Here is a 26,052-nt window from a genome sequence, read left to right on the forward strand (position 1 = left end):
GATAGATAGGTCGAAAACTTTGTCAAGACTGTAGTCTGTCAGACGGTGGACCGCCGTACCGTACGTTGTGTAGTTAGCGCAGCATTAGCACTGATATACCCGGTAGCAGCACATAGCCTGCTCTACTACGCCTGATCGACAGACTGTCTTGACTCTTGAAGGAAGGAAGGCAAGAGACGAAGACAAGACACGCGTGCTTTGAAGGGGGGGAGCGGAGTGAGAATCATCTATGAATGCTCAGAAGTGTGCCCCTCGACTAAAAGGAAGTGACAGAACTATAAACTACGTGTGAAGGACCAAAACAGGTCAGTAGATTTTATACTTAGCCTAATCTGCGGAACGCGTTTATGATCGCAGTAGTTTCAAGCCCGTATAGTCTTAATATAGCCTATGGTTAGGGGATAACCTGGTGGGAAAGTTCAGCATACAGAATAAATGAATCATTAATTATTATTTGTTTATTGTTAATATTACTAGTTTCCGACCATTTGTTGCGGTGCACATGCAGCACATCAGATTTACAAATCGAAGCCGCCTTATTACTACAGGTAAGTGCTGCTCATACATTGTGCATTAGTACTTACCATTACGTTCTTTTCAATATATGGCATGTGTGTGAATAATTTACAGTTGAAGAATACTTTTTGAGTTTTTAAAACGTCCTTCTGTCTATATGGTACGTATATCGCACAACAGTCATTTGTGCTTGTCTGTTTGTTGTGAAAAATCTTGCTTCCGAAGTAGGCTAATGGAACTGTTTCCAGTGCAATATGATGCTTATTATACCTAGTTTCCTTAGAATGACAGTATTTATCATAAAAGACTATCTAATTTGCCAAAGTAGCCTACTCAGTTGCAACAATGGGCATGAGAGTTTTGTTGTAACAATAAATCGTTTATCAAGTGTGACTCAGCACTTTCTAATTCACACTAGTCAAGTGTAATTGCAAACAAACATCAAGTAGTTACTCCTCACAGCTTGGCGAATGGATTTCGTGACCCTATAGCCCGTACTGTCTGCTGCAGCCTAAATTTTGCAGACAAGCTATACATGTCTACTTCTCTGTAGTAACTGCTTGCGAACTTCTTTTACGTTATCATTTTTTCAGTGACCTGTAGTTCCTCTAATCTGTTACTATTAATACGATGAACATGTAAACATTTGGTTCCACAGAAAGGCCTACAGCATGTATTTTAAGATATTAGGTTTTTCACGGTGCAAAAAGACTTATCGTGGTAAAGGTTGCAGGCTACGAGTGATTTTAGTGCTGCGATTATGTGCTCGGTTTACCCATCACCTGATGTGGTTAATTAATCACAATTGTACGATTTCGTTGTAGTCTTAGACTGTCCAAACAAAACATGAATGACTGTCACCTTTGACAATGGAAAGTTTTTTTTCTTTTTACAAAACTTCAGTAGGAAGTCTATGACAGACCTCCCATTTATTTGGAGCCTAATTACTAATGTTACTAATTTTAGCTTAAGGCACTTAAAATGGGGAACTAGTCCAACAATTGGCAAGGCATTTTGTAGTAGGTATATACAGGTACCCCAGGGCAGAAAAGTAGCCTCCAACTCAGCTGAGTGCCTGTCCAGGAAGTGATCGCACTCTGTTTAAGCACCGTTTCACCTTGCAGAGAGAATTCAATTCAATTCAATTCAGTTCAATTCAATTTTATTTGTGTTGCGCTTTTTACAGAGAACAGTCACAAAGATGCTCTACACTGTAGCATGGCAAGGAAAAAACTCAAATAAAGAAAATTTGTTGGGAGGTTTCAGAAGCTGTGCTTTACTGACATATTTTAGCAGGGAGCTGTACATTAAGACATTGGACATTTTTTAATGAAGACATTCATTGAGAGATGCCAGCCTTTTACTGAATTATATCTTTGCCCAAGAGAATATGTGTGTGTTTCATTGCCTTACACTATGGCTATGTTCTTTAAAAATGGAAAACAGCCCAAAATAAAATCAAATGCTGAAGCAGAATAAATTAAACAAATGACACATGTACACTACCATTAATAATGTATTCATTGTGGAAACTGATTTAGTGTTGTCTCAAGTTTGATTTGTATTTGGAACGATTCAGTTCTTTAAAAAAAATGTATAAGGAAGATTGCTTTTAACAGCATTCACAATATATTACACACACTTGAAAAATGGCTTGAGGGGCACAAGACTTGTCTGACGTCTGAAACCTAGAAAAAAATGATGTTTCTGTCATTATGTTGTCATAATTTTAATACAAAAGCCACCAGTTGGGACATTAGAATGCACTTAACATGACATCACCTCCTACATTTAACGTGGGCTATTAAAGGAAATTACTTAATTCCACATGACACAACTGACATTTATTTATGCTAGAAGGATTGTGAAATTATTGTTATAATAGAGAAGTAGTGCCCACTGTGTAAGTTCAACTGGTTTCTCTCTTCTGCATCACAGATGTACTGTATGCCCACACAGCCGTAGCTAATTTGGCTGTTTTTGGAGAAGAGAAAGTTCTTAATCTGAGCAACCCATCCATTTGTAAAATCTAAATTTTAATCATGATGATGTGATAAATTGCATGTCCAATGTCACTGTCATAGTTAACTAATGAAAAATATTTACACTAGTAAGTGAGTAAGTTTTGTCCATCTTATTTTGCATAAATACATGAAATCTGTCTTTCACCAAAAGTGCACCACCTAGATATACATTTTCATATACAAAGTCCGAGGCAAGATATTCAAATTTGAGTTGACCGAATCGCTGTTTTGACAAAAACAGAGACACGGACCAAATCTGTTGCTGCATACAGGGATAATTGCCATGGGTTGGCAACCTCGCTCAATAGTTGTATTATAACCTATTATATAATTCACACAGACGTAGTGGTGAGGAATGTGAAGGACTTTGATCGCTAGTGATAAATGGAAGGTGTGCCAGTTGCAGAAAAGCTCTGATTAAATTTCCCCTCGCCTTACATGGCCTTCGCGCCTTTGTCATCTCATGTTTCCCCTGATTGTAAAATACCTCGAACCACCTTCTCTAAACAGTGTGCTATAAGCCTCAGTCCCATCCACTCCCTTCATTTTGGGATTACTCCTGCATATAGAATTTTTTAATTCCTCCTGTCTCAACTTTCCTTGTGGGGCATGTGGGGCTGTTCTGTTCTGATATTGTAAAGCATAGGGAAGGTACTGTACAGGTATCAGCAGTTTTCTCTATTAATCCGCCTTGCTTGGGACGTGCCCCTCTTGTGTTTTTGGCATACAAATCAGGACATATTCTGTGGGGTGCATTTTTGAATGCCTATTTCCTTTCTTTAGAAAGCTTCATTTCAATTTCAATTTAGTTGCATGGGTTAGATGATAATTTGAACTATTGATTCCTTATAGACAACCGCTTGAGGTGACCTTAAAAGGCATAGAAGGGTGCTTTCAAGAATGTTAGCAGCAATTAATTCAGTCTCGGGCATAGAACTGTCTGAATTTTGTCTGACCTTGAAAAGAGTGAGAATGTTTTGTTTTTTTTTGGTGTTGTCTGGCATATACAGGAAATGTTTAATATAAGAAAGCAGTAGAATATTGTGTCTGTGTCTAAAATTTCAACAAGTTAGCATAAAGGAAAGCTGCTGAAGATTGAGATGTTCAGTAACTGTTTTATTTCCTTGAAACTTTTCATAATGTTTGTTTCAATTAATATTTTGAGTCCCCACCTTAGTGCTTCTGCATTTGATTTAATAGAACACTTCATTTAAATGGAAAATTATTAGTTATTTATTTATTATCTTAACATTAAATATTTGACCTACATATCTGACTATTTCCATTGACCCAAGTCATGTATTTGTAGTTTTCTTTGCAAATATTTTTTTATCAATATGCTGGTGAAGTCTCAATACATTCGACATATTACATACAATGTGAATTGCATACAACGTTAATGTGAATATCTACAATTATTTTCCATTCAGTTTTGTGTTCATACTGAGAGGTGGTTGGCAGCAGTTTAATGATTTTACTTGGTTTTATGCTACTTAGACAGAATGACAGCTGAGAAAATGTACTGTAGCTATATAGTATATATAGCATTTTTTGGAAAATTTTATTCATGGTGATTATGAACATATTCATATAATTTTGAATGTTGTATTTGAATAGACTTAATAGCTCTCATGCTGGAGATTAGTAAATTTGAAAATAAAACTGACTAGATAGCGTGATACAAAAAAAAGTAGTATGAAATCGGTATGAAATTTTATTTTAATAAGGTACTTTCCCCTGACCTGTGAGCGAATATAGAAAGTTCAAAAATGGCCATTGTATTTAGCTTCAAACAGAATTCTTAAAATTTTTTTTTTTTAAATCAGTTGCTCCCATCCATTGCTCATGAGAAGTAGCAGGGGTGGGGAAGTCCCAAAGGGAATGTGGGCCTGGGTAAGCCCTTTCGCATTATTTGGAATGGGTTTACAGATCCAAACATTTTCACAAGAAGCGCAATCCGACAGAACAGCGGAGCCGTTCTCAGACATCAGACCCTTTTTTGGGTTTTTTTTTTTTTTAAAGAAATAGGAAGGGTAGCTTGATGTCAACAGCATATACACATGTTTTTCGTGTAGCGCGCTCCTGCCTCTTCCTGTCTCCATCGAAGAACAGGACACTGGGAGCGCGGCAGCTCGGCACGCCGAAGGCCTTGACAGCGGCAGCTCCCTCCTTATCCGAGGAGGAAACGCAGCAGCCCCCAAAGGAGTAATCAACCGTTTACTCATTCCTATTAAAAGAAATTGGGGAAAAGTTCACGTCCTTAGATATTGTGCAAACCCAAATTCCCAGGGAGCAGCACAATAAAGATCTTGGGACGCAAGGCACTTGCCAGAAGCGTGTTATTGAAATGGTTCCAGTCTGTTTGTTCGTGGTCCCAAGTGTGTGTGTTTTGGTGAAGAATTAGTCCTTACATCCTCTTACACTGATAAGTCCTCCTCCGTGTCTCTGCCTTTGTGGCAACTGGCTATCCCGTCATTTTTTTAATTTAATGTGGTGTAAAAAAGCTCATAATTAATCAGTTTTATTCATGTGCATCTGTGAGCAGTATCTTCATAGTATTAGAACACAAATGTTTGTGTAAAATCTATGTTCAAATTCAATTATTGCATTACATAGATTCATGAAAGAATTTAACCACTTACTTTGCCCCTGAGTTTCATATAAGAGGAAGACAAGGGAGTCTGTCCTAGTACACAGTGCATGAGTTACCTGTGTTTCTTGCCAATATTCTTCTCTCGTGGTGCTAGTAGCATACACCAACTTCAGCGTTTTAATCCACCACCGACTTAATGCAGAATTCTCATTTGGCATATTCTTTTCAGGCCTCATACGTAAATGACACTCGGACATGCTTTGAAAGTTTTCCTTTTACTGTGAATGGTGTCTCTCCACTCTGCATAAGTGTTAATGAAGTGTTCTTCGGTTACCTGAGATTCAAGCTATTTTTTTAGCTGTCAGAGAGGAACAGGCATCAAGTGCTGTTTTTGTGGTGTTCACACACTGTTAAGCTGTGAGCAAGAAAGCAGTGTGTATGCAGAACTAAGGTCCACTATTATTATTATTATTATTATTATTATTATTATTATTATTATTATTATTTTGCATTACATATGCAGGTAATAGCTAGGTTAACTGAAAAAATACAATGCTGTTGTTTGTCACCTGGAAAGTTTATATGAAGAGCTTTAGCAAAACCAAACTGGAGGGCAGACAGTGTGACTGTTAACCCTTATGCGAATGCTCCCATACAGTCAGGAGTTCAATTCACCACCACATGAAGTGAAAAAATACAGGAGGGTAGACTGCCTGATATCCTTTCAATAAAAAAATCTAAATGTACACGCAAAGCATTCACCCAGACAATGACCTATTTGAGGTGCTTTGTACTACTACTGCGTTTCATGCCAACATTTCTGTGGTTGCCATGTTGTGAGTGGTAACCAATGCATGCCAACTATTATCTGCAACTTTTACAAATTTGGGAAATTAACCTGGCTCCGGAATGAGGTTTTAATAGTATATATTTATTATTCGTGGTATTCAGTCAGTGCAAACAAAAAAGAAGCAGAAATAGAAAAAAAAAGTGTCAGTATTTGCACTGAATCTTTGGTAATAGTAATAATGTGCTTGTTTCTATTATGGGGTGTTTTGTTGTGATATGAGAGTGAAAAAGGGTTGAGAATGAAGAAGTCATTGAAAGTCGCTTTGGATAAAAGTGTAATAAATAAATAAATGTAAATGTAAAAGGAGATAGCACACTGGGAAAGAGAACCACAATATTAGTAGAAGCTTCATGTAGTTATACTGTTTGGGCTTCATGTTTATAGAATTACAATGTTTTGACACATTTTATGTTATTACTGAGCAGATGTACTTTTTTAAAGATTAAAAATTATATGGAAGCTAGATAAATGTATTTGTTGTAAATAAAACGCTTTTTGGCTTAATTAATGTGTTATGGGTTTTAATGGATGGATTTCTTCTCTAAAGCAGTTGTCTGTTGAGTACAAGCAATGTACACTTATCACTTTAAACCACCAAGGTTGCCGAGGCAGTCTGCTAAGAGAAGTGGAACCCAAGTGACTTAAAGTTAAGATGAGGCAACAGGAAGTCATCTGGCTGGTCTAACACCTCACACAAGGGCCACATGACAGTTTGCTGTCTGCACTTTTGCTGAGGTTAAGAAGAGTCAGAATTGGAAAATGAGTCTTCTAGTTCCCTTAAATTGGGTTCTAGCCACAGGAAAAGCATGACCAGCTTGCTTGCCTGCTTGCAAAAGTCAAAAGTTCACTGCTGCCACCTTAGCTGTAAAGACCATAAACCATACAGCACATTGTAGTGGGTTAGCATGTCATCGCAGCTCCAGAGTTACAGAGGAAGAGAGCTGGCCCGTGGGTTTTGTTTGCATTTGGTTGGGTAATTAGTTAAATAGTGACCTGCAATAAAACAGATTCCAGGTCCGTCTTTCTGTTGTGGATTTAACTAAGGTTATTGCCTCATTGCTGAAGGTAAGTGCCACAGATACCCTTTACATGTCTGTTGCAGTCTATTTTGAAGCCTGTGGAAGAGTTGCCTTTGTTTACTTATCTCTGCTTTCATGTATGTGATGTATGTGTGTGTGCGTGTGTGTTTGTGTATGTGTGTGTCTGTCTGTTTGTGTGTGTGTGTGTGTGTGTGTGTGTGTGTGTGTGTGTATGTTTCTGAAAGAGAGACTCCAAAATGTGTGATTATGTGAGAGCAGTCAGTATGTGGGTGCACGTGTGTTTGTCTGAGTAATATGTCTATGTTTGTGTCATAAAGCAATGTCTACTCTGTGTTTTGGGCTTGTTCATTTGGGCTCTGTGTTTTCATACTTGATCATTCATATTGTACATTTTAATAACTCCATATTAAATCACATTTACAGAAAGCTGACTAAACCAGTTTGCATGCCACTATACAGTATTTGAAATAAGGCCACGTTTCGTTTGCTTTTCCCAGATAGCCTTGTAATGGTACATTTTGCATGATAAAAAATCTCCTGTTGACTAAGTTGAAACAAGTTGACTAAGTCCTTATTTCTTTTTTAAAAGCAACAAAATGAAAAGTAACCTGTATCTGTCTGATACAACTGAGTCAGTTAGTAACAGCCAAGCGCTTAGTTTGTGGTCACAGACGTTCCCGCTGTTAGACTTTTATCTTTGGTGAAGTGAATATGTGGGTAGAGACATGAGCAAACTCTATACCAGTCGAGTGGGCACGCAGACAGGCTGTCGTCTGCGGTACAGTCAAAGCAGGAGGGCATCCAGGAGGGCACAGGTAGAGAGATGTGCTTTCTGGCACTCACACTTCAGGAGGAATCAGGAGGTCACAGCTTTGTCTGTTCGTTGTTTTTTTTCTACAAGATTTTTAGGTTTTTTTTTTTATAATGGGCCTTCCTCCCTTCACTGGGAGTTAAAAAAGACAGAAACCAAGTATATGTCAGGAAATAAAACCACTCTGAAACTTGTTAACTGAGAGGAAATGAATTTTCCACATGCCTGAAATGGCTTGTTTCTTTTGGACGTTTAAGCACCGATTTGTAAGAATGTAAAGATTGCTGTCATTTAAGTCAACATCTGGCGTTGTTCAATGCCGTTCTTATCATTGCTCTTCATAGACTTAAAAAAATAAAAGCAGCACCCCACACACCCACATTTCACGTGGGGAGAGATTTATTCTCTTTTTTTCTGCAGTCCGACACATAACTATTTTCACCCTGAAATCGTACTGATAAATTGGCAATGCAGCATTATTTGAATTCCTTAGGGAAAAGGTTAGCCGGGTTTGTACTTCGTTCTCTTTGACATAGTATGAAATATGTAAACAAAGTAGAAATAACTATCTCTGATGAGATTGTACTGACTTTTGAGTGCATTTCGTCAAATGTGACTTTAAAGTAGTAGAAGTAAAATGGTCAGGGAAAGGAAACATATATCACATTAAAGTTTTCCCATTATATTGGTATGTTAGTCAAATTATTTCAGAGAAATACAGTGCCCTCCAAAAGCTTGGGGACAATGAAGTGAATTATTTTATTTTTTGCGATGTACTTAAGGTATTTGGAACTCAGATCAGAATTACAAACAATCAGCTTTTATTTCATGGTATTTACGTGCATTTATGTTTCACCATTTGTCAGAAATTGAAGTTTTTTCTGTCGAGTCTCCCCCCATTTTAATTTTTGCAAAAGTAAGTTAGCAGATGACTGGCAGGTGTTAACTGCTGCTCAGGTGTTTCATTTTGCATGGATTGTTCACACATAAAAAATCAGTAAGTGTTTAGTCTTGGTTTTAGCCTTTGTTTTCATCTGTGGAGATTGCTTTTGAACCAGAGGACCAACTATGGTTAAAAACAATTTATATGTAAGCTATATGAAAGCACATAAATATCAAGTACAAGAAAAAGAAAGAAACCACTGGTGGACTCAGAAATAAACACTGTACAGGTCAGCCAAGGAAGACAACTGCAGTTGATGACATCCTAAAATCTGTGAAGAAAACCCCGAAAAAAATGGTCAATGACATCACCAGCAGTCTCCAGAGGGCAGGGGTGAAAATATCACAAGCCACGAAGACTTGGAGGTCAGAATTACAAAGGCCATACTGAAAGATGCAAACCTCTCAGCAGCAGCAAGAATCAAAAGGCCAGTTTTGCCAAAAAATGCATAGCCAAGCCAGAAGAGTTCTGTAACAAAGGTTTATGGACAGATGAGACTATAATAAACCTTTACCAAAGCAATGGAAAGCCTAAAGTGTGGAAAAAGGAAGGAACAACCCATGATCCAAAGCAACCTCCTTCATCTGTGAACTATGGAGGAGGTAGTGTCATGGCTTGGGCATGTACGGCTGCCTCTGGAACAGGCTCACTCATCTTTATTGATTATGTAATGGAGTATGGCTGCAGTAGGACTCATTTAAAAATGTAGATAGATTGTAGATTTCGTCTGGCTATGTACAAAGAAATTCTTACAACATCACGCCAAACACTGCCTATGGAACCAAAACATTCATCCATGATAAAAAGTGGACAGTTTTGGACTGCCCAAGGCAGTCACCTAATTGAAATCCAACTGAACATGCACTTCACTTGCTTGAAGAGGAGACTGAAGATAGAAACCCCCCCCCCCCCCAAAAAAAAACAAAGGTGAACTGAAAGTGACTGCAGTGAAGGCCTAGTAAGGCATTTCCAAAGAAGGTACCAAATGTTCTGTGATGTCCATGGTTCCTAGGCTTGATCCTGCATTTTAGGTCTATGCACCCAAATCTTACACAAATATTAGATTTATTTTGAAGTTTATCAGTTAACTTATTTTTGCATAGCTGTAAATGGGGGGAAGCAGCTGTTTCTGTAAAATGGTAAAACATATATGGATATAACTACCATGGAATAAAAGCCTATTGTCTGTACTTTTGTCTCATGAATATTTGATCTCAAATCCAATTGTCTTAAGTAAATTTAGTTCTACTGTTTTCATATTTTTGGCACTGTATATGTCATGGAACAAAAGAACTTGCAAAAAATGTATTTTGTGTCTGTCTTTTAGGTTTGTCAATCCATAAAGATAAGCATGAAGATGCTGTTGAATGTTGTTAGTCAGGTTTGGCTTGTGTTTCTCCTGTACTAAACATGACTTATCTCTTCTTGACACATACTGTATGGTATCTTGAACAGTCTGAAGAGATAATAAGGTAGGCTACATTTTACAGTTTTCATTTTCATTTGGTTACGTTATTGAGTTTTACATTGAAAACTTTGATCACACAGAACCCTTTGGAACTTCATAGCATGATATGGTTAATCATTTGAAATGAACTTGATAAGCTTTGTAAAGATCCAGATATACTTTATTTTTAGGTTTTTTTCTCGAGCAAAAGTTAACAACTTTGCTGGGGTTCAAGGGCTTAACCTCTCTGATAAACTCAGAAATGGAATTAGAAAAATGGACCGAATTATTTTTGCTAGGACTTGCTATGGGACTGTGACTACTGTTGACTGATTGTAATTGTAATTATGGATCTGTTTATATCAATAGAATTATGTATAATTGTTTTAAATGTACCTACTGAACTACAACAAAAGTGTTGTTTGTTGGAGAGTTAACTAGCACCAATGAAACAGACCCCAGAATATCTGATAAGGCACAAAGAATCATCACTGTATGTCATTGAAAAACTGGATAGTCCCCAATTAAAAAGAATCCTCATGTCAATGTCTGTGGGCCCTATTTAATAATTATATCAGGAGTGGTATATTATTGAGTATATTTCACTGTAGCTGACTGACTACAATTTGCTATATTAGATTTAAGTGGTAGCATGCAGGGTATTTCATGCTATGGTACGGCTGCTGGTACCGTTTTAAAAATGGCATGTATTTCATATTGCAGAAATATAGTTCAGGGAAGATTATTTAAAAGATTCCCCATAATGTTCTGGCTGGCTCTTGGTGGTGTTAGGAAATATGAATGAAAAACATTGCAATGCTTTTGCAAGATTGTCCCTGTGGAATGAATTTCACATAGCAGTCAGTGAAAATGTCTTTTTTTCCAAATGAAAAATATGGACAAACAAAGGAGGTTTCCACACAAGCAGATGATCACATCGTTCATCGCTCTACCTTTAATGTACCACGTCCCAGCTGCGGCAGTCCTGTCACACTCGGGCGGAAAGAGCAGCGTGCATGTCGCCTGCTTTAGATGCAAGTTCAGACTTGAGGAGGGGAGATATACCATTTCTGAGGGCTTTTTTTTCCCCTAGTGTGGTTTCAAATCAGCTCTTCTTCGTATCTTTTGTGGCAGCAGGCACGAGCATTGATCACCTGTCATCATGTCCTTATGATTCTGTCTCATGTGGCTCAGGTTTTAACAGGTTGCTGAAAGCTTCGCTGTTACCATGCCTTGGTCAGGGCTGGTTCTTGGGGGTAGGTTAAAGTCAGGCTTTTAATACCATTTAGAGAGACTCACAAGATAGTGGCCACTTGGGTGTTTCTTCATCAGATTAGGAGGGGGATTGTGGGTGTTGGAATTCCAAAAACAAGTCATGAGAGTGTGATTCAGCCATTGGGGCAACCACAGCAGAATGACTCCCCAGGTCCTGAGGACTCGCCAAACGGAGCAAAGGTTCGCCCGCCTGGAACATGTTTTCCACATTGCAAAATGTAGCTGCATCCATCAGCCCGGAAGCTTCTATCCCCTCTATTTATAGAGCTCTGCCCACTGCTTTCCTTCCAGGAGGTTGAGAAGAAATTGGCCCATTTGTCCTTCCCTCCCTCCTGATTCTGCGGAAGCAGTTTGAGGCAGATTTGCCTCAATCTGAGAGGAGCCCCATTAGCTCAATTAATAGTAGGTGTTCAGGAAATATGTGATCCATAACAGGATGTGTTTGTGTGACAAATATAGCTCTCACTAAAATTTGTTTTCTTAAGTACAGCCAATTCTATAAGATTAATCATGCACTATCATCCGTTAAAGTTTTAACTAAACTTTTGAATTTGAGAACTTTTTTTTTTACATAATGCTTCTGGTATAGCTCTCCAATATTACCTCACAGCACATATGGTAAAGCCCCCCTTGATAAAGCACTGGAGTAGGAAAGAAGAAATTTAAGAAGGCAAATATTCAAATTATAGAAAAAATGTTTTGGGGAAAGGTTTTTTGGGAAAATTTCTACATGAAAGGTGGTTATGCTGCATCTGTGACACTGAAGTATTGCTGATGCATATGTTTTGGTGGAAACACTCTTTTCCTTACGCTTGCAATAATCTGTGCTTGAGAGGAACTCTGGAAGTTGATAGTTTTTTCCCCCAGCTGGAAGCTATCATTCAGCCTTTTATTGCCTGAAAGCTAATCTCTTTTACAAATATGTGGACTCGTATTCGGACCTCAAGTAGCAAGCAAAAAAGGCCAGCCATTCACAAAACATTCCACACTCCTGTGAATATTGACTACAGTAACTACAGTATCTTCTTAATGCAATGTTTCATATTATACAGGGTATTTAAGAAAAATAATATGAATGTAATCATAAAAAACAAGTTGACTGTCAGGATTGTATAAAAAATACTCATGATATAAAAATAAATCCACCATGAAGTCAAATGAGTTCATCTAGACTGGATTAGTGCAATCACTGATTGTGAGTTCATTTTGAGGGTCAACCAAGTTAGAGTTCACTTTATTATCTGAAGCCATCTCTTTACTTTGTCCTGGACTCTGTACAGAGTTGTATTTAATATTGAAATTGTTATTTAAGCCTCAAAGGGATCTCATGCCTGGGGAAAGAGAATTAGTGGTGTACATACGGGTCCAGGTGACCTGTAACAAATATGGCACCACCTCCTTAACTTCTCATTTAAGTGACTGATTATCTGTGCTAAAAAAAAAACTTGACACTAGCTCAATGTTTGGAAGTGGACGAGGGTACTCTGAAATGGCCAGCTCTCAGAAATGAAAATTTGAGTGAAACTGCCTGTCCTTGTTGCATCAGTGGCTGTGGTTTAGGCCGTGTGTCATAGCCACAGCTCCGGGAGTTCTCGAGAGCCATCGACTGAACAGCGTGATCCCCCTGATTAGCCCACTCTTCTAACGCTCTGTTTCCTGTGTGTTCGGCAGATATGGTGGACACGCAGATGCCTGCTTGGCCCATGAGTTTCGGGCTGAGCCCCATGGACCTGGCCGGGTTGGACGACAGCTCCCACTGTTTTGACATGAAGCCCTTCTCCACCCTGGACTACACCAGCCTTTCTGGCTTTGGTTACGACACCAGCCCTCCCCAGAGTGAAGACTTGACGCACATGGACTGCATGTACAATTTCAAAACACAAGAGAGCCAAAGTATGCAATCGCATTACTTTTAAAGAACATTCTTCAGCTAACGTGATTTTTGTGTTTTTATAAAGCTGCATGACTTGATAGGAACAACAAGCTCAGACCTATGGACAAACTCTGTACGTTGTTTTTTTAAATTAAATTAGGCTTGGCTTGTTGCTATTTGCTCCGTAACTGAACACTGATCAGGTGACCAAGTGTTCTTAGTTTTTGCAATTAGGACCGCACCCATTGTTAGTCTTTAAATTAATTAATTAATTAAAAATTAACCTCTTTCTAAAGAAATGGTTTGTCGTTCATAGCACATAGAAGAAAATTTAAGCGTTAGTTGACTGATTAAAAGTCCTGTGATATTGAAAAGGAACATTTATTCTTCATGATATGTATAGCTATTTCTGACATAATGGGACATTAAGAGGCATTAAGAGGGTAATTTATCTTTAAACAGATATTAAAAATGAGTCAAATGAAGAACAATTAACAGCTTGTTACAGTAATGGAAGGAAAACCAGTTTACACAGTGGCTCCCCAGAAATGCATCTGAAGACCCCTGTCATAAATGATTATGAATTATTTTGTGCTCAACAGCTCTTTGTTTCTGTGATTTAGGTACAATAAAACTTGAGCCAGAATCTCCACCACAGTATTCAGAGAACAGTCAGTCATATTCTAAACTGCATGATGACCCATCCACCTCAATGCTAAACATTGAGTGCCGTGTGTGTGGAGACAAGGCTTCAGGTTTCCACTACGGAGTCCACGCTTGTGAGGGCTGTAAGGTAGGCTGTCATTCTGTGTTTTTTTGGGGTTTTTTTGCACACATTGAAATAATTGCTTTAAACTATTGCTTGCTGTACTCACAAGATCACAGGCCAGAAACAGTGCTCAGTTTCATTGACTTTAATACCGATTTTAGTGCCTGTTCCTGTGAAGGCTGCAATGATGGATAATATTGAAATTTACTCTGTTCGGCATGAATAGGTTGCCCACCGTTGTAACATCCATTTTATGATTTAGTATGAAATGAATTACAAAACCACAGTCTCCGTTGTCTGCCCTGGGAAGTTCCCATAAGATGGGCTGAGGTCATATTTAGAAATGCAGATGGGGTCAGTAGGTGTCTGGCCGAGATCCTCATACCTGCACACTTGTGAGGTGTCTGTCACCAAAACCACAGACGCATTGTTTCCATACCGCTGGCCCGAAAAGCCTGCATCGGTAAAAAAAAAACAACTATCAAGAGACAAAAATGAATCAATAGAGTGGGTGGCAGACTTCAGGTGTTGCTACATTTCCATTCTTCAGTCAGACCTTGCGGTGTAGGCTTTATTAGTATACAGGTGTGTGGGCACACATCGTAGACTTTTCATGTATGTTTTAGATTGATTTTAAAATAGCTCACCTCCTGACCTCTTCATTGCTGTTTATGAGGCTTACCGTTACTGCAGTCATTGTTCTTTGCAATCTGTTCTAATGGTAGCAGGATAAATGCCAAAAGCCAGGGTCAGCCAAACAGGTTAATATCTAAATTGTTTTCCAGTACAAAATGAGACATATTTTTGGTTGAGCGTCAGTCCATCCCGCTTCCCCATTCTATAAATAAATGTATTTTCTCAATACATGAGAATGATGTGGACAGCGCAGAAACGCCGCCCCTAAAGACACAAGATGGACATGATGTGACCAGAGCAGACAATCACAAATCCATGTGTTGTGTCCTGTTCTATTGAACATTGTTTTTTTCAGGGTTTCTTTCGAAGGACCATACGGTTAAAGCTGGTTTATGACCGCTGTGACCTGCACTGTCGAATTCACAAAAAGAGCCGCAACAAATGCCAATACTGCCGCTTCCAGAAGTGCCTAATGGTGGGAATGTCACATAATGGTAAGTGTGCCACATAAATGTGCCAGTGTTGGGTAGAAACTCAGTTACCATTTTCAGAATCAAATGGCAAACATTTATGAAACACCTTTCAAAGAGGGATCCACTTGGTGCAGCCAACTGCACACCTACCCTGGATGCATTTTTAAAAAATTTATTGACTTCATGAAGCGTTTTCTTCAAATGTTTAAGTCAGCTGGTAAGAGTAAGAGTAATAGTGAAGGTAAAGTACTGGTCAAATTAATATTAACAAATGGGCGCGGAAGCAAGAGTTTGCTAATGTAGAATTCACATCACCGATGGTAGAGGTGTGTTACTGACACGTCTATTTTTACATTTCCTTCATGTAGTATATCATAGTGCTGTTGTCTGCTAGATCTGAGAAACAAGTGGTTAAAGGTGTGCAGAGCATCCGGCAAAAGGTATGAATGCTGAAATCCAGAGGCGCAGTTTCGAGAGCAGGCACGTCAGACTGCAGTTATGGAGGCTGTGTCTGCTGGTCCTTGGTGGATTCCATTACTGACATGGTTAATTTAAATCAATACGATTGAGTCACGCAATTCAGCCAATTACTGGTAGCTTTCATCATGGCAAGATAAGCCATTTATGAGTCATTATCTTTTTATCATATTTCATGAGCCTATTTGTTGCTGACACTCTCTTCAACCGTGCATGCTGTAGGAGTTTGTGAAATCTTGCTGGTAGATTTTAGATGTTTTTTATCAATGATTCATTAAGGCAGAGACTTGGCAGTGACTAAAGTGCTTTGTCAGAGATCCTGGCCCTATGCCCAGTCACATGAGGTAGACTGAATGGCACGGATTTGCGAAAGGTGTGACGGTGGCACGCAGTAATTTGTTTGTGATTCCTAAGTCATCATTATGCAACACACATGTACAGGCCCACAAGAAACTCTTGTAGAAAAGTGTGTTCTCATAGAAAATTACCCCATCATACTATGTTTCAAATGGAAGTAAGGGTCAGTCCTACAGACCTCTGTGTTTGTTTGTGTTTGATTGATTTTTTGGTCAATGGTTTCAAGGGCTCCTCTAACATTTTTAAGGACATGCGTTCATGTTAAGGTCACAGGCACACACCTCCTTCAAAAATGTTAATGTTACCTAGAAAATACCTCTGATCAAAACAAAAGGTATGTTTAAACTTGCCATGGTCCTATTAATAATGCATGGCTACACAGATAGCTATCAAGAGCAGTCATCCCAGCAAAGCTGACAAATGCAAAAATAAATAAATAAATAAATAAGCAAAGAAAAAGACAACTGGCAATATTGCTGAAATTATTACAATTAAAATAAAAGCAGCAGAAAATAATATTCAGATGATACACTACAAGAAGAAACATTGTGTCACATTACCCATCACCTCAGCTAGCCCTGTCAGCAACTAGCTAGCCCTGTCAAAAGTTGTAGGAGTTATCGGCTTAAGCTGACCTAGGCCACCATACACACTGAGCTCTGCCTGGGGCTCTTTTCTCAAGGAAAAACTTCCAACAACCCTGTTTTTTTTTGCTTAACATTACATGCCTCCAGTCTAGTTGAGTTAGATTGGCCATTGGAAGTTTCCCATTTTTAACCAAAATTCCCCTCAATTTTTAGAGAGCAACCTATGAATCAACAATTTTACACTACCTCCCAGAATTAGTGACTGAATTACATATTTTAAATTAGAATTTCAATAAATGGCAACAGAAAATACTTGGCAGAGCCAAGATGCTGATTGAAGTCAAGGAGTTGCTGAACAACACAACCAGCTTTTACAGCCAAGACAGAGAAACACAAGAGTGAAGATAAGATAAGGATTTATGCTTTGTTATGTACGACCATGCTGTCTGCAGGAATGCAGTTCCCTGCAAACGCAAAGCTAATTGTCACCACACCCAAATCAAACAGACCATGAGCCCTACACTCAGAGGAAGTTGGGACATTTGCAGAGGCCATGAAAAACTTCAGGAAAGTTTTTATTGTGCCTTTGTTGGCAGTTTGTTTCATGCTTGTATATTCACATTTTTTTGTTTGTTTGTTTTCCCAGCCATTCGTTTTGGCCGAATGCCTCAGGCTGAGAAGGAGAAGCTACTGGCAGAATTCTCCACTGACCTGGATCACATGCACCCGGAGTCCGCAGACCTGCGCACCCTTGCCAAGCACCTGTACGAGTCCTACGTTAAATACTTCCCACTGACCAAGGCCAAGGCCCGGGCCATTCTCTCTGGGAAGACTGGGGACAGTGCGGTAAGCTGGCCTGCCCGCATTCCAAGTATGCTGTGAAATGAATACTCTCCAACTTGGAAATTCTCTTGGTATAGTCTACAGTTTTACAGTGGTTTTGCATAGCTCTAATACTTTATACCATATAGGTCCTGCGGATCAGACTTTATAATATGTGATTAACAGATGGATCAATGATTTGTTTTCAGCCGCTTGATAATCTCTATGATGCAGCTTCATATGCCAATATGTTGATATGTTATCACATTATCTAAAGTATTAAACATGCAAACAGACAATAAAAATATATCATTAGCGTCTCACTCCTTAGCCATGATAGCAGTTAGCTGGACATGGTTACTTTATTGAGCATCCCACTACAAGGAAGACCTATGACTGCAACATGACAGATCTATGGCAAGCCATTTAAGCTTTTATTCTTGTTTTTGATATCAAGAATAAAATTTTAACTATTAATAATTTGAATTCTTGATATCAACAATTCAATTTTAAATAGTTCAAATGAGAATTTTTGATATCATAAATTACATTTGAACCTAGTTAAACTTGGAATTTCAACTAGTTTGAATGTTAATGACCTTCACTTACATGTGTCAGTGAAGGCAAAGTAACCTGTGTGTTACTTTATTAAAAGACCAAGCACCAAAAGGGAAAAACACAAAAAAATATTCTTTGATAACCTCGGGAGTGGAACAATGTGCAAGAAATTGTGGAGTTGATTTATGATTATTCCTTTGGCCCATAATTCTAACTTTTAAATGCAGAGCTGAACATGTGAACAGGCTGCATGCTATCAGAGTTGTACTTGCGTCTTGCCCTTCTAGTAGAAAACAACCGGAGGCAAAAATAACTCACGCCATTTAATGGCGTAATTTGACAACTACATTGTCTCACTTTACCACAAATGCATTACTGTGAAATTAGTTGATCTGTTGGTCAGTCTGATATAATTTTTTCAAATGACAGTTGCTACGTAAAATTCATGAGTCAATGGAATCACAGGAAGTGCTCTGTGAACAGCAAGCTAAGAGTTTGGCTACACTATGACAAGTAAAATATAAAAATATAGTTATTGGTTAAATCTATGTATTTGATAAAACAAGATGGTGGTATCAATCGTACTAAGGAATTACGTCAGGACAATTTGTTTTCTTAAATTATTGCCTGCCTTTCTTAAACCTTATTCGTCTTATAAAAAGTTGTGCTTAGTCAACAAATAGCTAAAATATAGCCTATTTGTTAAAATGTGGCTTTTATTCAAATGACAAACAATTTAAGTGATACATGTCAGAGGGTTTTGCGTTCCAATGTGTCTTACCTGCTAAAACAAATGTATTATTATTGCGAAAGCAACCTTGCATAGGATTTAAAATTCAAATCCCTAAAGTGTTCCTGGGTCATTTGTTACATAAGATATCAGCTGTCATAGTGTTCATGAGATTTATTGTAAAATTCAAGAAACAGGGGAAATAGGATAATCCTGCAGTGAGGATGTTTTAAAGATCCTAACTGGGAATGTCATGTTTTGTCACCAGAAAGAAAAATTGAAAGTTGAATAAAAACTTAAATGGCTTCCCATACAGATCACTGTGCACTGTTACCACATTACAGCAAACACCGTCAACAGAGAGGTAACTCTTGTTTTGCTGTCACCAAGACTTGCGGAAAACCAGCCAGGCCATTTAGTAGAAAGAATTGCCCCAATCTCATTATCATGCATAAGTTATATATGTTCTTATGATTAAATAAATAAAAACCTTCTTTTTTTGCTTCTGTGGAAAAACATGTTTATGAGCAATTTGTTTTTTGAAGAGTCATTGTTGGATGTTAATAATGTATTTATTTTGTTTGCTTTGGTAATGGAAAAACATGAATCAAACTGGCCAAAACATTAGACTTAAGTACACTGATTTACAGAGCACATAAAAGTTTATCTTTCACCGTCGTGATGAAATGAAGTTCAATGCATAATGTAATATGTACTGCACTGTCATGCAGACACAAGATGAATCTAAAGACTGACTTCCCCCACAGTCAAGTAGCATGTGCTGTAGAGAGTGCCAGAAAGAAAAAGTGGAATTTCTTGTTTCTGATGCGTTTCTTCCTTGAAAAGAATCATTTCACCACACACTAATAACAGAAGGCGGCTCTTACATTTCTCAACACTTATGTTTATCAAACGCATGCGACACAATACACAGAATGACTCAACAGATACGCAGAAGTAGAAATAAAAGATTTTGTTTTATTTACCAGTCTTTTTACCACGGTGATATGCTTCCTTAGTGAATACCATAGTCAATGGTCATCCCCAGAGATCTTGGTGAGAAGTGGACATAAAGAGTTTAAAGAACATCCTGCTCATGATATTTCTTCTGTGTAAGCTCCCATTCATGTCCTCAGATGTCTTTCACTGCCCGTTGGGCTGTCTTTGTGCTCCGTCTACATTCATTTCCATTTTTATATTTTCAAAATAACGTCTTGGTGGTGAAGTCAGCTAAAGTTAGCACTGCGCTTGACTTCTGAGTAGGACATGCAACTGCTTGTTTACTAGCCTACAATGTGCAGCAATCTGTCCTGTCGCCTGGCTTGAATTCAGACCGATGCCGTGGTCGACTGCGGCTCAAAATCCCAAGGGTGAGGCACAGTTGGACGTGTCTCCAGGGGAAGGACGGCTGCAGTTGGCAGGGCAACCCTCACCTGATTGTATCCTATAGTCAAACAGACACCTGCCACCTGCCTGGGTCAGCTGTTACTACAGCAGGCCCCTCTGCTGCAGTAGCCATGGTAACTTATTTGACAGATTGTGGTCTGCTAACCTCAATGCCTAAAGGTGACAGCACACACTTCAGAAGAAACATAAGCTATTTTGTGCCCCCCCCAATTCACAAAGATGTGTCAGAGACCTTCACATTTCCGTTGGCCATTAGAAACTAAGCTGAAAATTGGGGGGGGGGGGGTTAGCACCTGCTTCACGTTGCAACGCATGCACTATGCTCTTTTTGAAGTACAGTGGTAGAGACTTGCATATAGAAAGCAAAGATGAAATTTCCTTGAGAAATCATAGTAACAAGTGGGAAATTTCTTTTATCACAGATCAAAGCATCATAAAGTAGACAGAAGCCAATATCTCTAAACCTCAAAACCTCAACCTTCTGGGAGCCGTTTGTGTGTTTGAATAAACACCTCCAGATAGGCTCACTGCTATAGGAGCGTCCCTCTGGGACAGGTTTCTATTGAGACCTGAGCTGAAATGTATGTGCCTAGGTTGCTCTCACCCACGAGCTGCATGGTACCCCCCTGAAGACAAGGAAAGTGACTTACGGGGTGAATCCTGCAAGCGTGTAAAACTACAGTGCAGCAGATGATACTACCTTATCGTGTGCCTCCCTGACAAGAGATACAGTGTGTCAAGGCTGCTCAACTTCCTTTATTCCAGTTTGTTTTGACTAGTCTGGCCAAAGATAGGGTGAGCGATACTGAACAGCTGTTGGTTTTGCAGACTTGCTTAGAAAACCTTTTTTTTATATATATATTTATGAGGAAACCAGCAGTGGGACTGTATTTAAATCTGAGGGAAACTTTTGAAAAATATGGATAATTCATGCGGTTCTGTCAGGGCATGTCTTCACAGTTGTATTTCCAAACAGTTGGCTTGCTCAAATTAAGCTTTGGTTTTATTTTTGTTCGGTTTTCATATTATAAACTGTTCCAAGAAACATTAATATATCTTCCAGAAAAGACAGAGTCACACTCTCTGCAAGGCTAAATTAATTTCCCTATCCTATTAATACTCTGACAGATGGATAATAAAGACAAAACTGCTCTTGGAAGATGTCAAATCCTGCAAGGCCTCAGAGATTACTAAAATGGAAAAAATGTCACCTCAGTGCTTTCAGGGAACCAAAAATGTTTTCTGTTCTCCAAGCATAAAAAATACTTTCAAGAGAACTAGAAGGGATAAAAAACAGAAGTTTCCACCATTTTCTATTTGTCACTTGTCTTTGTTAAGTACCATCTGTGTAGTCTTGGGCATGTTGTGTTTTGTTTTGTCCTGGGTCTTATGTTTGTTGACACAGTGTTGTCCGATGTAGAGCCTCTGTGTCCTTGTGTCTTCCCAGCCCTTTGTCATCCATGATATGAAGTCTTTGACGGAGGGGGAGCAGTTCATTAACTGCAAGCAGATGCCACTGCCCGACCAGAGGCCCGAGATGGGTTTGGGCTTCGGCATGGGGCAGGAGTCAGCGGACGAGGTGGAGCTACGCTTCTTCCACAGATGCCAGTTCCGCTCCGCGGAGGGCGTGCGAGAGGTGACGGAGTTCGCCAAGAGCATCCCAGGATTCGTGGGTCTGGACCTGAACGACCAGGTGACGCTGCTCAAGTACGGGGTCATTGAGGTGCTGATTATCATGATGGCGCCACTCATGAACAAGGACGGCACGCTGATCTCCTACGGCCAGATCTTCATGACCAGGGAGTTCCTGAAGAGCCTCCGCAAGCCTTTCTGTGAGATGATGGAGCCCAAGTTTGAGTTTTCAGTGAAGTTCAACATGCTGGAGTTGGACGATTGTGACATGGCGCTCTTCCTCGCCGTCATTATCCTCAGCGGAGGTAAGTGCCATTTAGCCACACAGTGAAGAGAATGGGTCTTACAACCAACAGCCTGGATTTAAACAACAGGATAATAATCCAAAATTAAGGGCAAATGTTAATTGAATCCAGGCCAATATTGCTAGTCACTTGCCCATATGGAAATGGATGAATTAAAAAATTTTTATTTTGTTTTTTTCACAATGGTGTAACATATTACGATATCTTAAAGGGTCTTAAATACTTTGTATATTTGTCAATATATTGTTGAGATATATTAGAAAATTCAAAATAAAATTAGAAAAAACACATCCCAAATTTTAGATGAAAGTAAACATTTTTTCTTGGGTTCAAAAACACAGGTGCAATGCTTGAGGAATTGTAAATACATTAATAGTTACATATCAGACAGATAGCTTTGAATTAATAAACCATTTGATATTTCAATTTTTGCGGCACTATTATGGAATTGTAACGTTGGACTGAGTACTATCTCAATCTTTGGTTTCACAGTGCTTTTTCACATTGCTTAAGCAAAATGTTAACAATCAGGGCCAACAATTTGGGGGGTGGGGTGGGGGGTTGGGGGGCTGGAACTGGGACACTTTGTCCCGGGCTCTGACAGGGGCTCAGGATATGGGGTGTAACTATTTTTAATTTGTTTGGGTCCTCCCAATATATTTTGTCTCAGGCCTGAGAATTCATAGCTGCAGCCCTGTTAACAAGCTGCGACCCATTTTTAGAACGTATTTCAATTTCAATAACTCTTTTAAAAGGAAATATTTCTTAATTATATTAAGAGCAACATTATTGCTCAACCTTATGCATTCATATCTTATTAGTCTGTACTGTCCTGGCACTTTTCTATCCATGAGATAAATCATTTGATAAGATATTTGGAAATACATTTATTTTCTATGAAACCATTGATGATTTAACGGTTTTGGACATTGATCAGCAATAATGACTGCATATACCCTCCTCTCCTGCCCACTAAGTTACCAACCCCTTTACAGCATACAAGATAGTTATCGTTGAGATTTATTGGTGACCGTTTTCTCCCCCAAGACATTGTATTCCGACCTTGAACTTGGTTCCCAGGATCGTTTTAAACAGCCATCACACGAAAACTGGCAAATCATTAACTTAGAGGATTTTTAAAGCTATATTTATAAAAAATAAAAAACACAAGAGAAGATTTTCTTTTAGTTCCAGTATTTGGAATAACTACCTATGGGCTGTATGTCCACATCTGCTTTAGATGGCCTTTATTATTTTATGGTGTATAAACCTCAGGGTCTTAAAACAGAAATGTGTTTTTCACAAAATGAAGAATGACCTGTAAAACATGTTTTAAAGTTTCTTGGTAAATGTGGTACGTGTCATCAGACAAGGGAAGTTATGCATTTAAACCTATTTGTATGATATTGAGAAAAACAGATTTACTTCACGGTTCAGAAAAGAGGTACATCAACCTCTTTTAAAAAATAATTATCAAAGAAGTATATCCTACACTGAAATTATTAGTTAAGGTGAGCAACTAAAGTTCTCGTTTTATGATTCAAAATTCTATTGACTATACGTTTTCCAATATTTGGATAAATTTAGTGTATATAGACAATACACGGCTTCAAATGGTCATTTCACTTCCAGTCAGAACATGAAATACATTATATTAGCCATGCAGGAAAAGTCCTTTTACTATTTTGTGGGGCCACTTAAGGGAGGAGTATCTCTCACTGATATCTGCTGGTGGACCGTGGCCACCTGACACATGGTTGAGAGGAACCAATACAGATGTAATCCATGGAATCCTGGCTGATTTAAATCCACCTAACCCCTGGGGCTCATTGTTTTAACTGAGCTTTTAAAACTGCAACTCAAGATTATGGCAACTCGTACCAGACATACAGAACCAACCAGCCGAGATTCTATGGAATGTTTCTGGCGTGGTCCGTGGTCCAGGCCATCTTGAATTGCTTTCTAAACTCCATCTCATCTGCTTGTGGCCCTGCAGATCGACCTGGGCTGCTCAACGTGAAGCCCATTGAGGACCTCCAGGAGACCGTACTCCATGCCCTGGAGCTCCAGCTGAAGATGAACCACCCCGACTCTCTCCAGCTTTTCGCCAAGGTGCTACAGAAGATGACAGACCTCCGGCAGCTGGTCACAGACCATGTGCACCTGATCCAACTGCTGAAGAAGACAGAGATTGACTTGTGCTTGCATCCACTGCTGCAGGAGATCATGAAAGACCTGTACTAGGCTTTGGGCGTGTCCCTGCTCTGCCTCCCTGCTCATGTGACTAGCTACTTCACACGGCACCTACCTAAGGTGTGCCATGGTAACGTTACTGTACTGTGCCACAACTGTTGACATAAGCTGAGGGTCAGATTCAGTCTAATCGCCATAGCAATGGATCAAAATTGTGCAGCTGGTATAAAAGCAGTTAATTTCATATAGTTTGAAGTCAAACTAAAACGATTGAAACAAAATCCAGGAAAAACTTTACACGTCCTTAACTTTGAATAACTAAATTAAGCATGTTTAACATATTTTATTACTTACACTTACTTAGCATAAGTTTTCATTGATTTCCATGGCAGCAGTTTGTAATATGCATAATTTAGGTGTTCAAGGTAAATGACAATGCATAGTGTAGTTAAACTGAATCTGGGCCTGAGTTTTTAGGTATTTATCTCTGTTCTCATAAAGGTGATGCCCATTGTCGCATATAGGGACAAGGCATTTAGCTGATTGAGTGTGATTTAGATTGCACCTCGAACAAGCAAAGAGAAAGTGAATGACAGTTTTTGAGGATAATTGTTTGTCTCAATTTTATTGGCCTACACTATGTCAGAAAGGGAGAAAATAACTGAACATTTAACACCAATAAGATTGTTTTGAATGTTGTCTTTCAGATTATAAAATAAAACAAATAATGTCCATATAATCTTTTTTTTTAAACTGAAGTCTTCATACAGTTTCTGAAAGGGAGCATGATACCTTTAAGTCAGGATTAAGTGTTTAATGCAGGTCTGTATGAAAACAAATTTACAGTCAAATTTATTTTCATTCCTCGGGGTAAGAGTGTGTGAGTGAATGGCGTGTGTGCCCTGCAATGGATTGGTGACCTGTCCAGGGTGTATTTTTGTCTCTCGCCCAGTGCATGCTGGGATAGCAGCACCCCCCGCGACCCTGACCAGGAATAAGCGAGTTAGATAATGGATGGATGGATGGAGATTTCTTTTCAGTGGACCTTCGTTCACTAGCCTTATTTTTGCTCACTTTACTAAACAAGCACAAATACAGAAAATACAGTGATTTTTCTATGATCTTGAAGTTATTTCTTTCTATTTTTTTTTACTTTTTTTAAAGAATGAATATTGGTTCATGAACATTCCAGCTGTCCAGTTGGTGTCTGGTCTATATGTGAGTGTAAACAAGAAAGCTTTGGCTTGCAGAACCTAGGCCTACCCTACTTTTGCTTTAATAATGAAACAGAGCTTTTTTCTCTTAAATTTACATGTTCATTGCTTATCTCATCAGATGTTTGGAGGGTATGGATAGAGACAGTACCTGCCTTAAAATTCTTCTTGCCATGTCCTTTTATTTTGCCGAGTTTGTATACTCAAAAGTCAAATGAAACCATTGTCACAGTATTTCTAAATTGGTGAACATGATTTTTTTTTCAATTAAGCAGTTCTATAAATGTAAATAAATGTTTTTTAAAACATTATCAGTGCATGATAATCTCTTTTTCGCTCATTATGTGCTGAACAGTCGCAGTGCACATTTCTAAAGATAAAGAACCCATTCCAACTTCAATGTCATATGTCAAAAGCAAGGACACTGCATTACTATACTGAGACACAAACAAAGATAAGAGGTGTTTAAAATTACGTTCATGTAATGAGGTTTTGGCTGGAGAAGCACTTTAAGCATTTA

The 26,052-nt window shown here is 38.7% G+C and overlaps 1 protein-coding gene across 3 annotated transcripts; it reads left to right on the forward strand.

Moving 5' to 3' along the window:
* Positions 1 to 34: 34 nt before the first annotated feature.
* Positions 35 to 25,843, forward strand: pparg (peroxisome proliferator-activated receptor gamma). 3 transcript variants are annotated; one of them, XM_035387037.1, is made up of 7 exons: positions 35 to 305; positions 13,171 to 13,392; positions 13,996 to 14,165; positions 15,133 to 15,271; positions 17,318 to 17,517; positions 21,636 to 22,125; positions 24,122 to 25,843. In XM_035387037.1, the coding sequence occupies exons 2-7, from the start codon at positions 13,173 to 13,175 to the stop codon at positions 24,367 to 24,369; spliced, it is 1,467 nt and encodes a 488-aa protein (XP_035242928.1). In that variant the 5' UTR covers positions 35 to 305; positions 13,171 to 13,172; the 3' UTR covers positions 24,370 to 25,843. The 3 variants fall into 3 exon arrangements, with proteins under 3 accessions (XP_035242928.1, XP_035242927.1, XP_035242929.1); XM_035387036.1 differs by lacking the exon at positions 35 to 305 and adding an exon at positions 348 to 548; XM_035387038.1 differs by lacking the exon at positions 35 to 305 and adding an exon at positions 6,837 to 7,048.
* The last annotated feature ends 209 nt before the right edge of the window (positions 25,844 to 26,052 follow it).

This window comes from Anguilla anguilla, chromosome 13, assembly GCF_013347855.1.
Source record: "Anguilla anguilla isolate fAngAng1 chromosome 13, fAngAng1.pri, whole genome shotgun sequence".
NCBI lineage: Eukaryota > Metazoa > Chordata > Actinopteri > Anguilliformes > Anguillidae > Anguilla > Anguilla anguilla.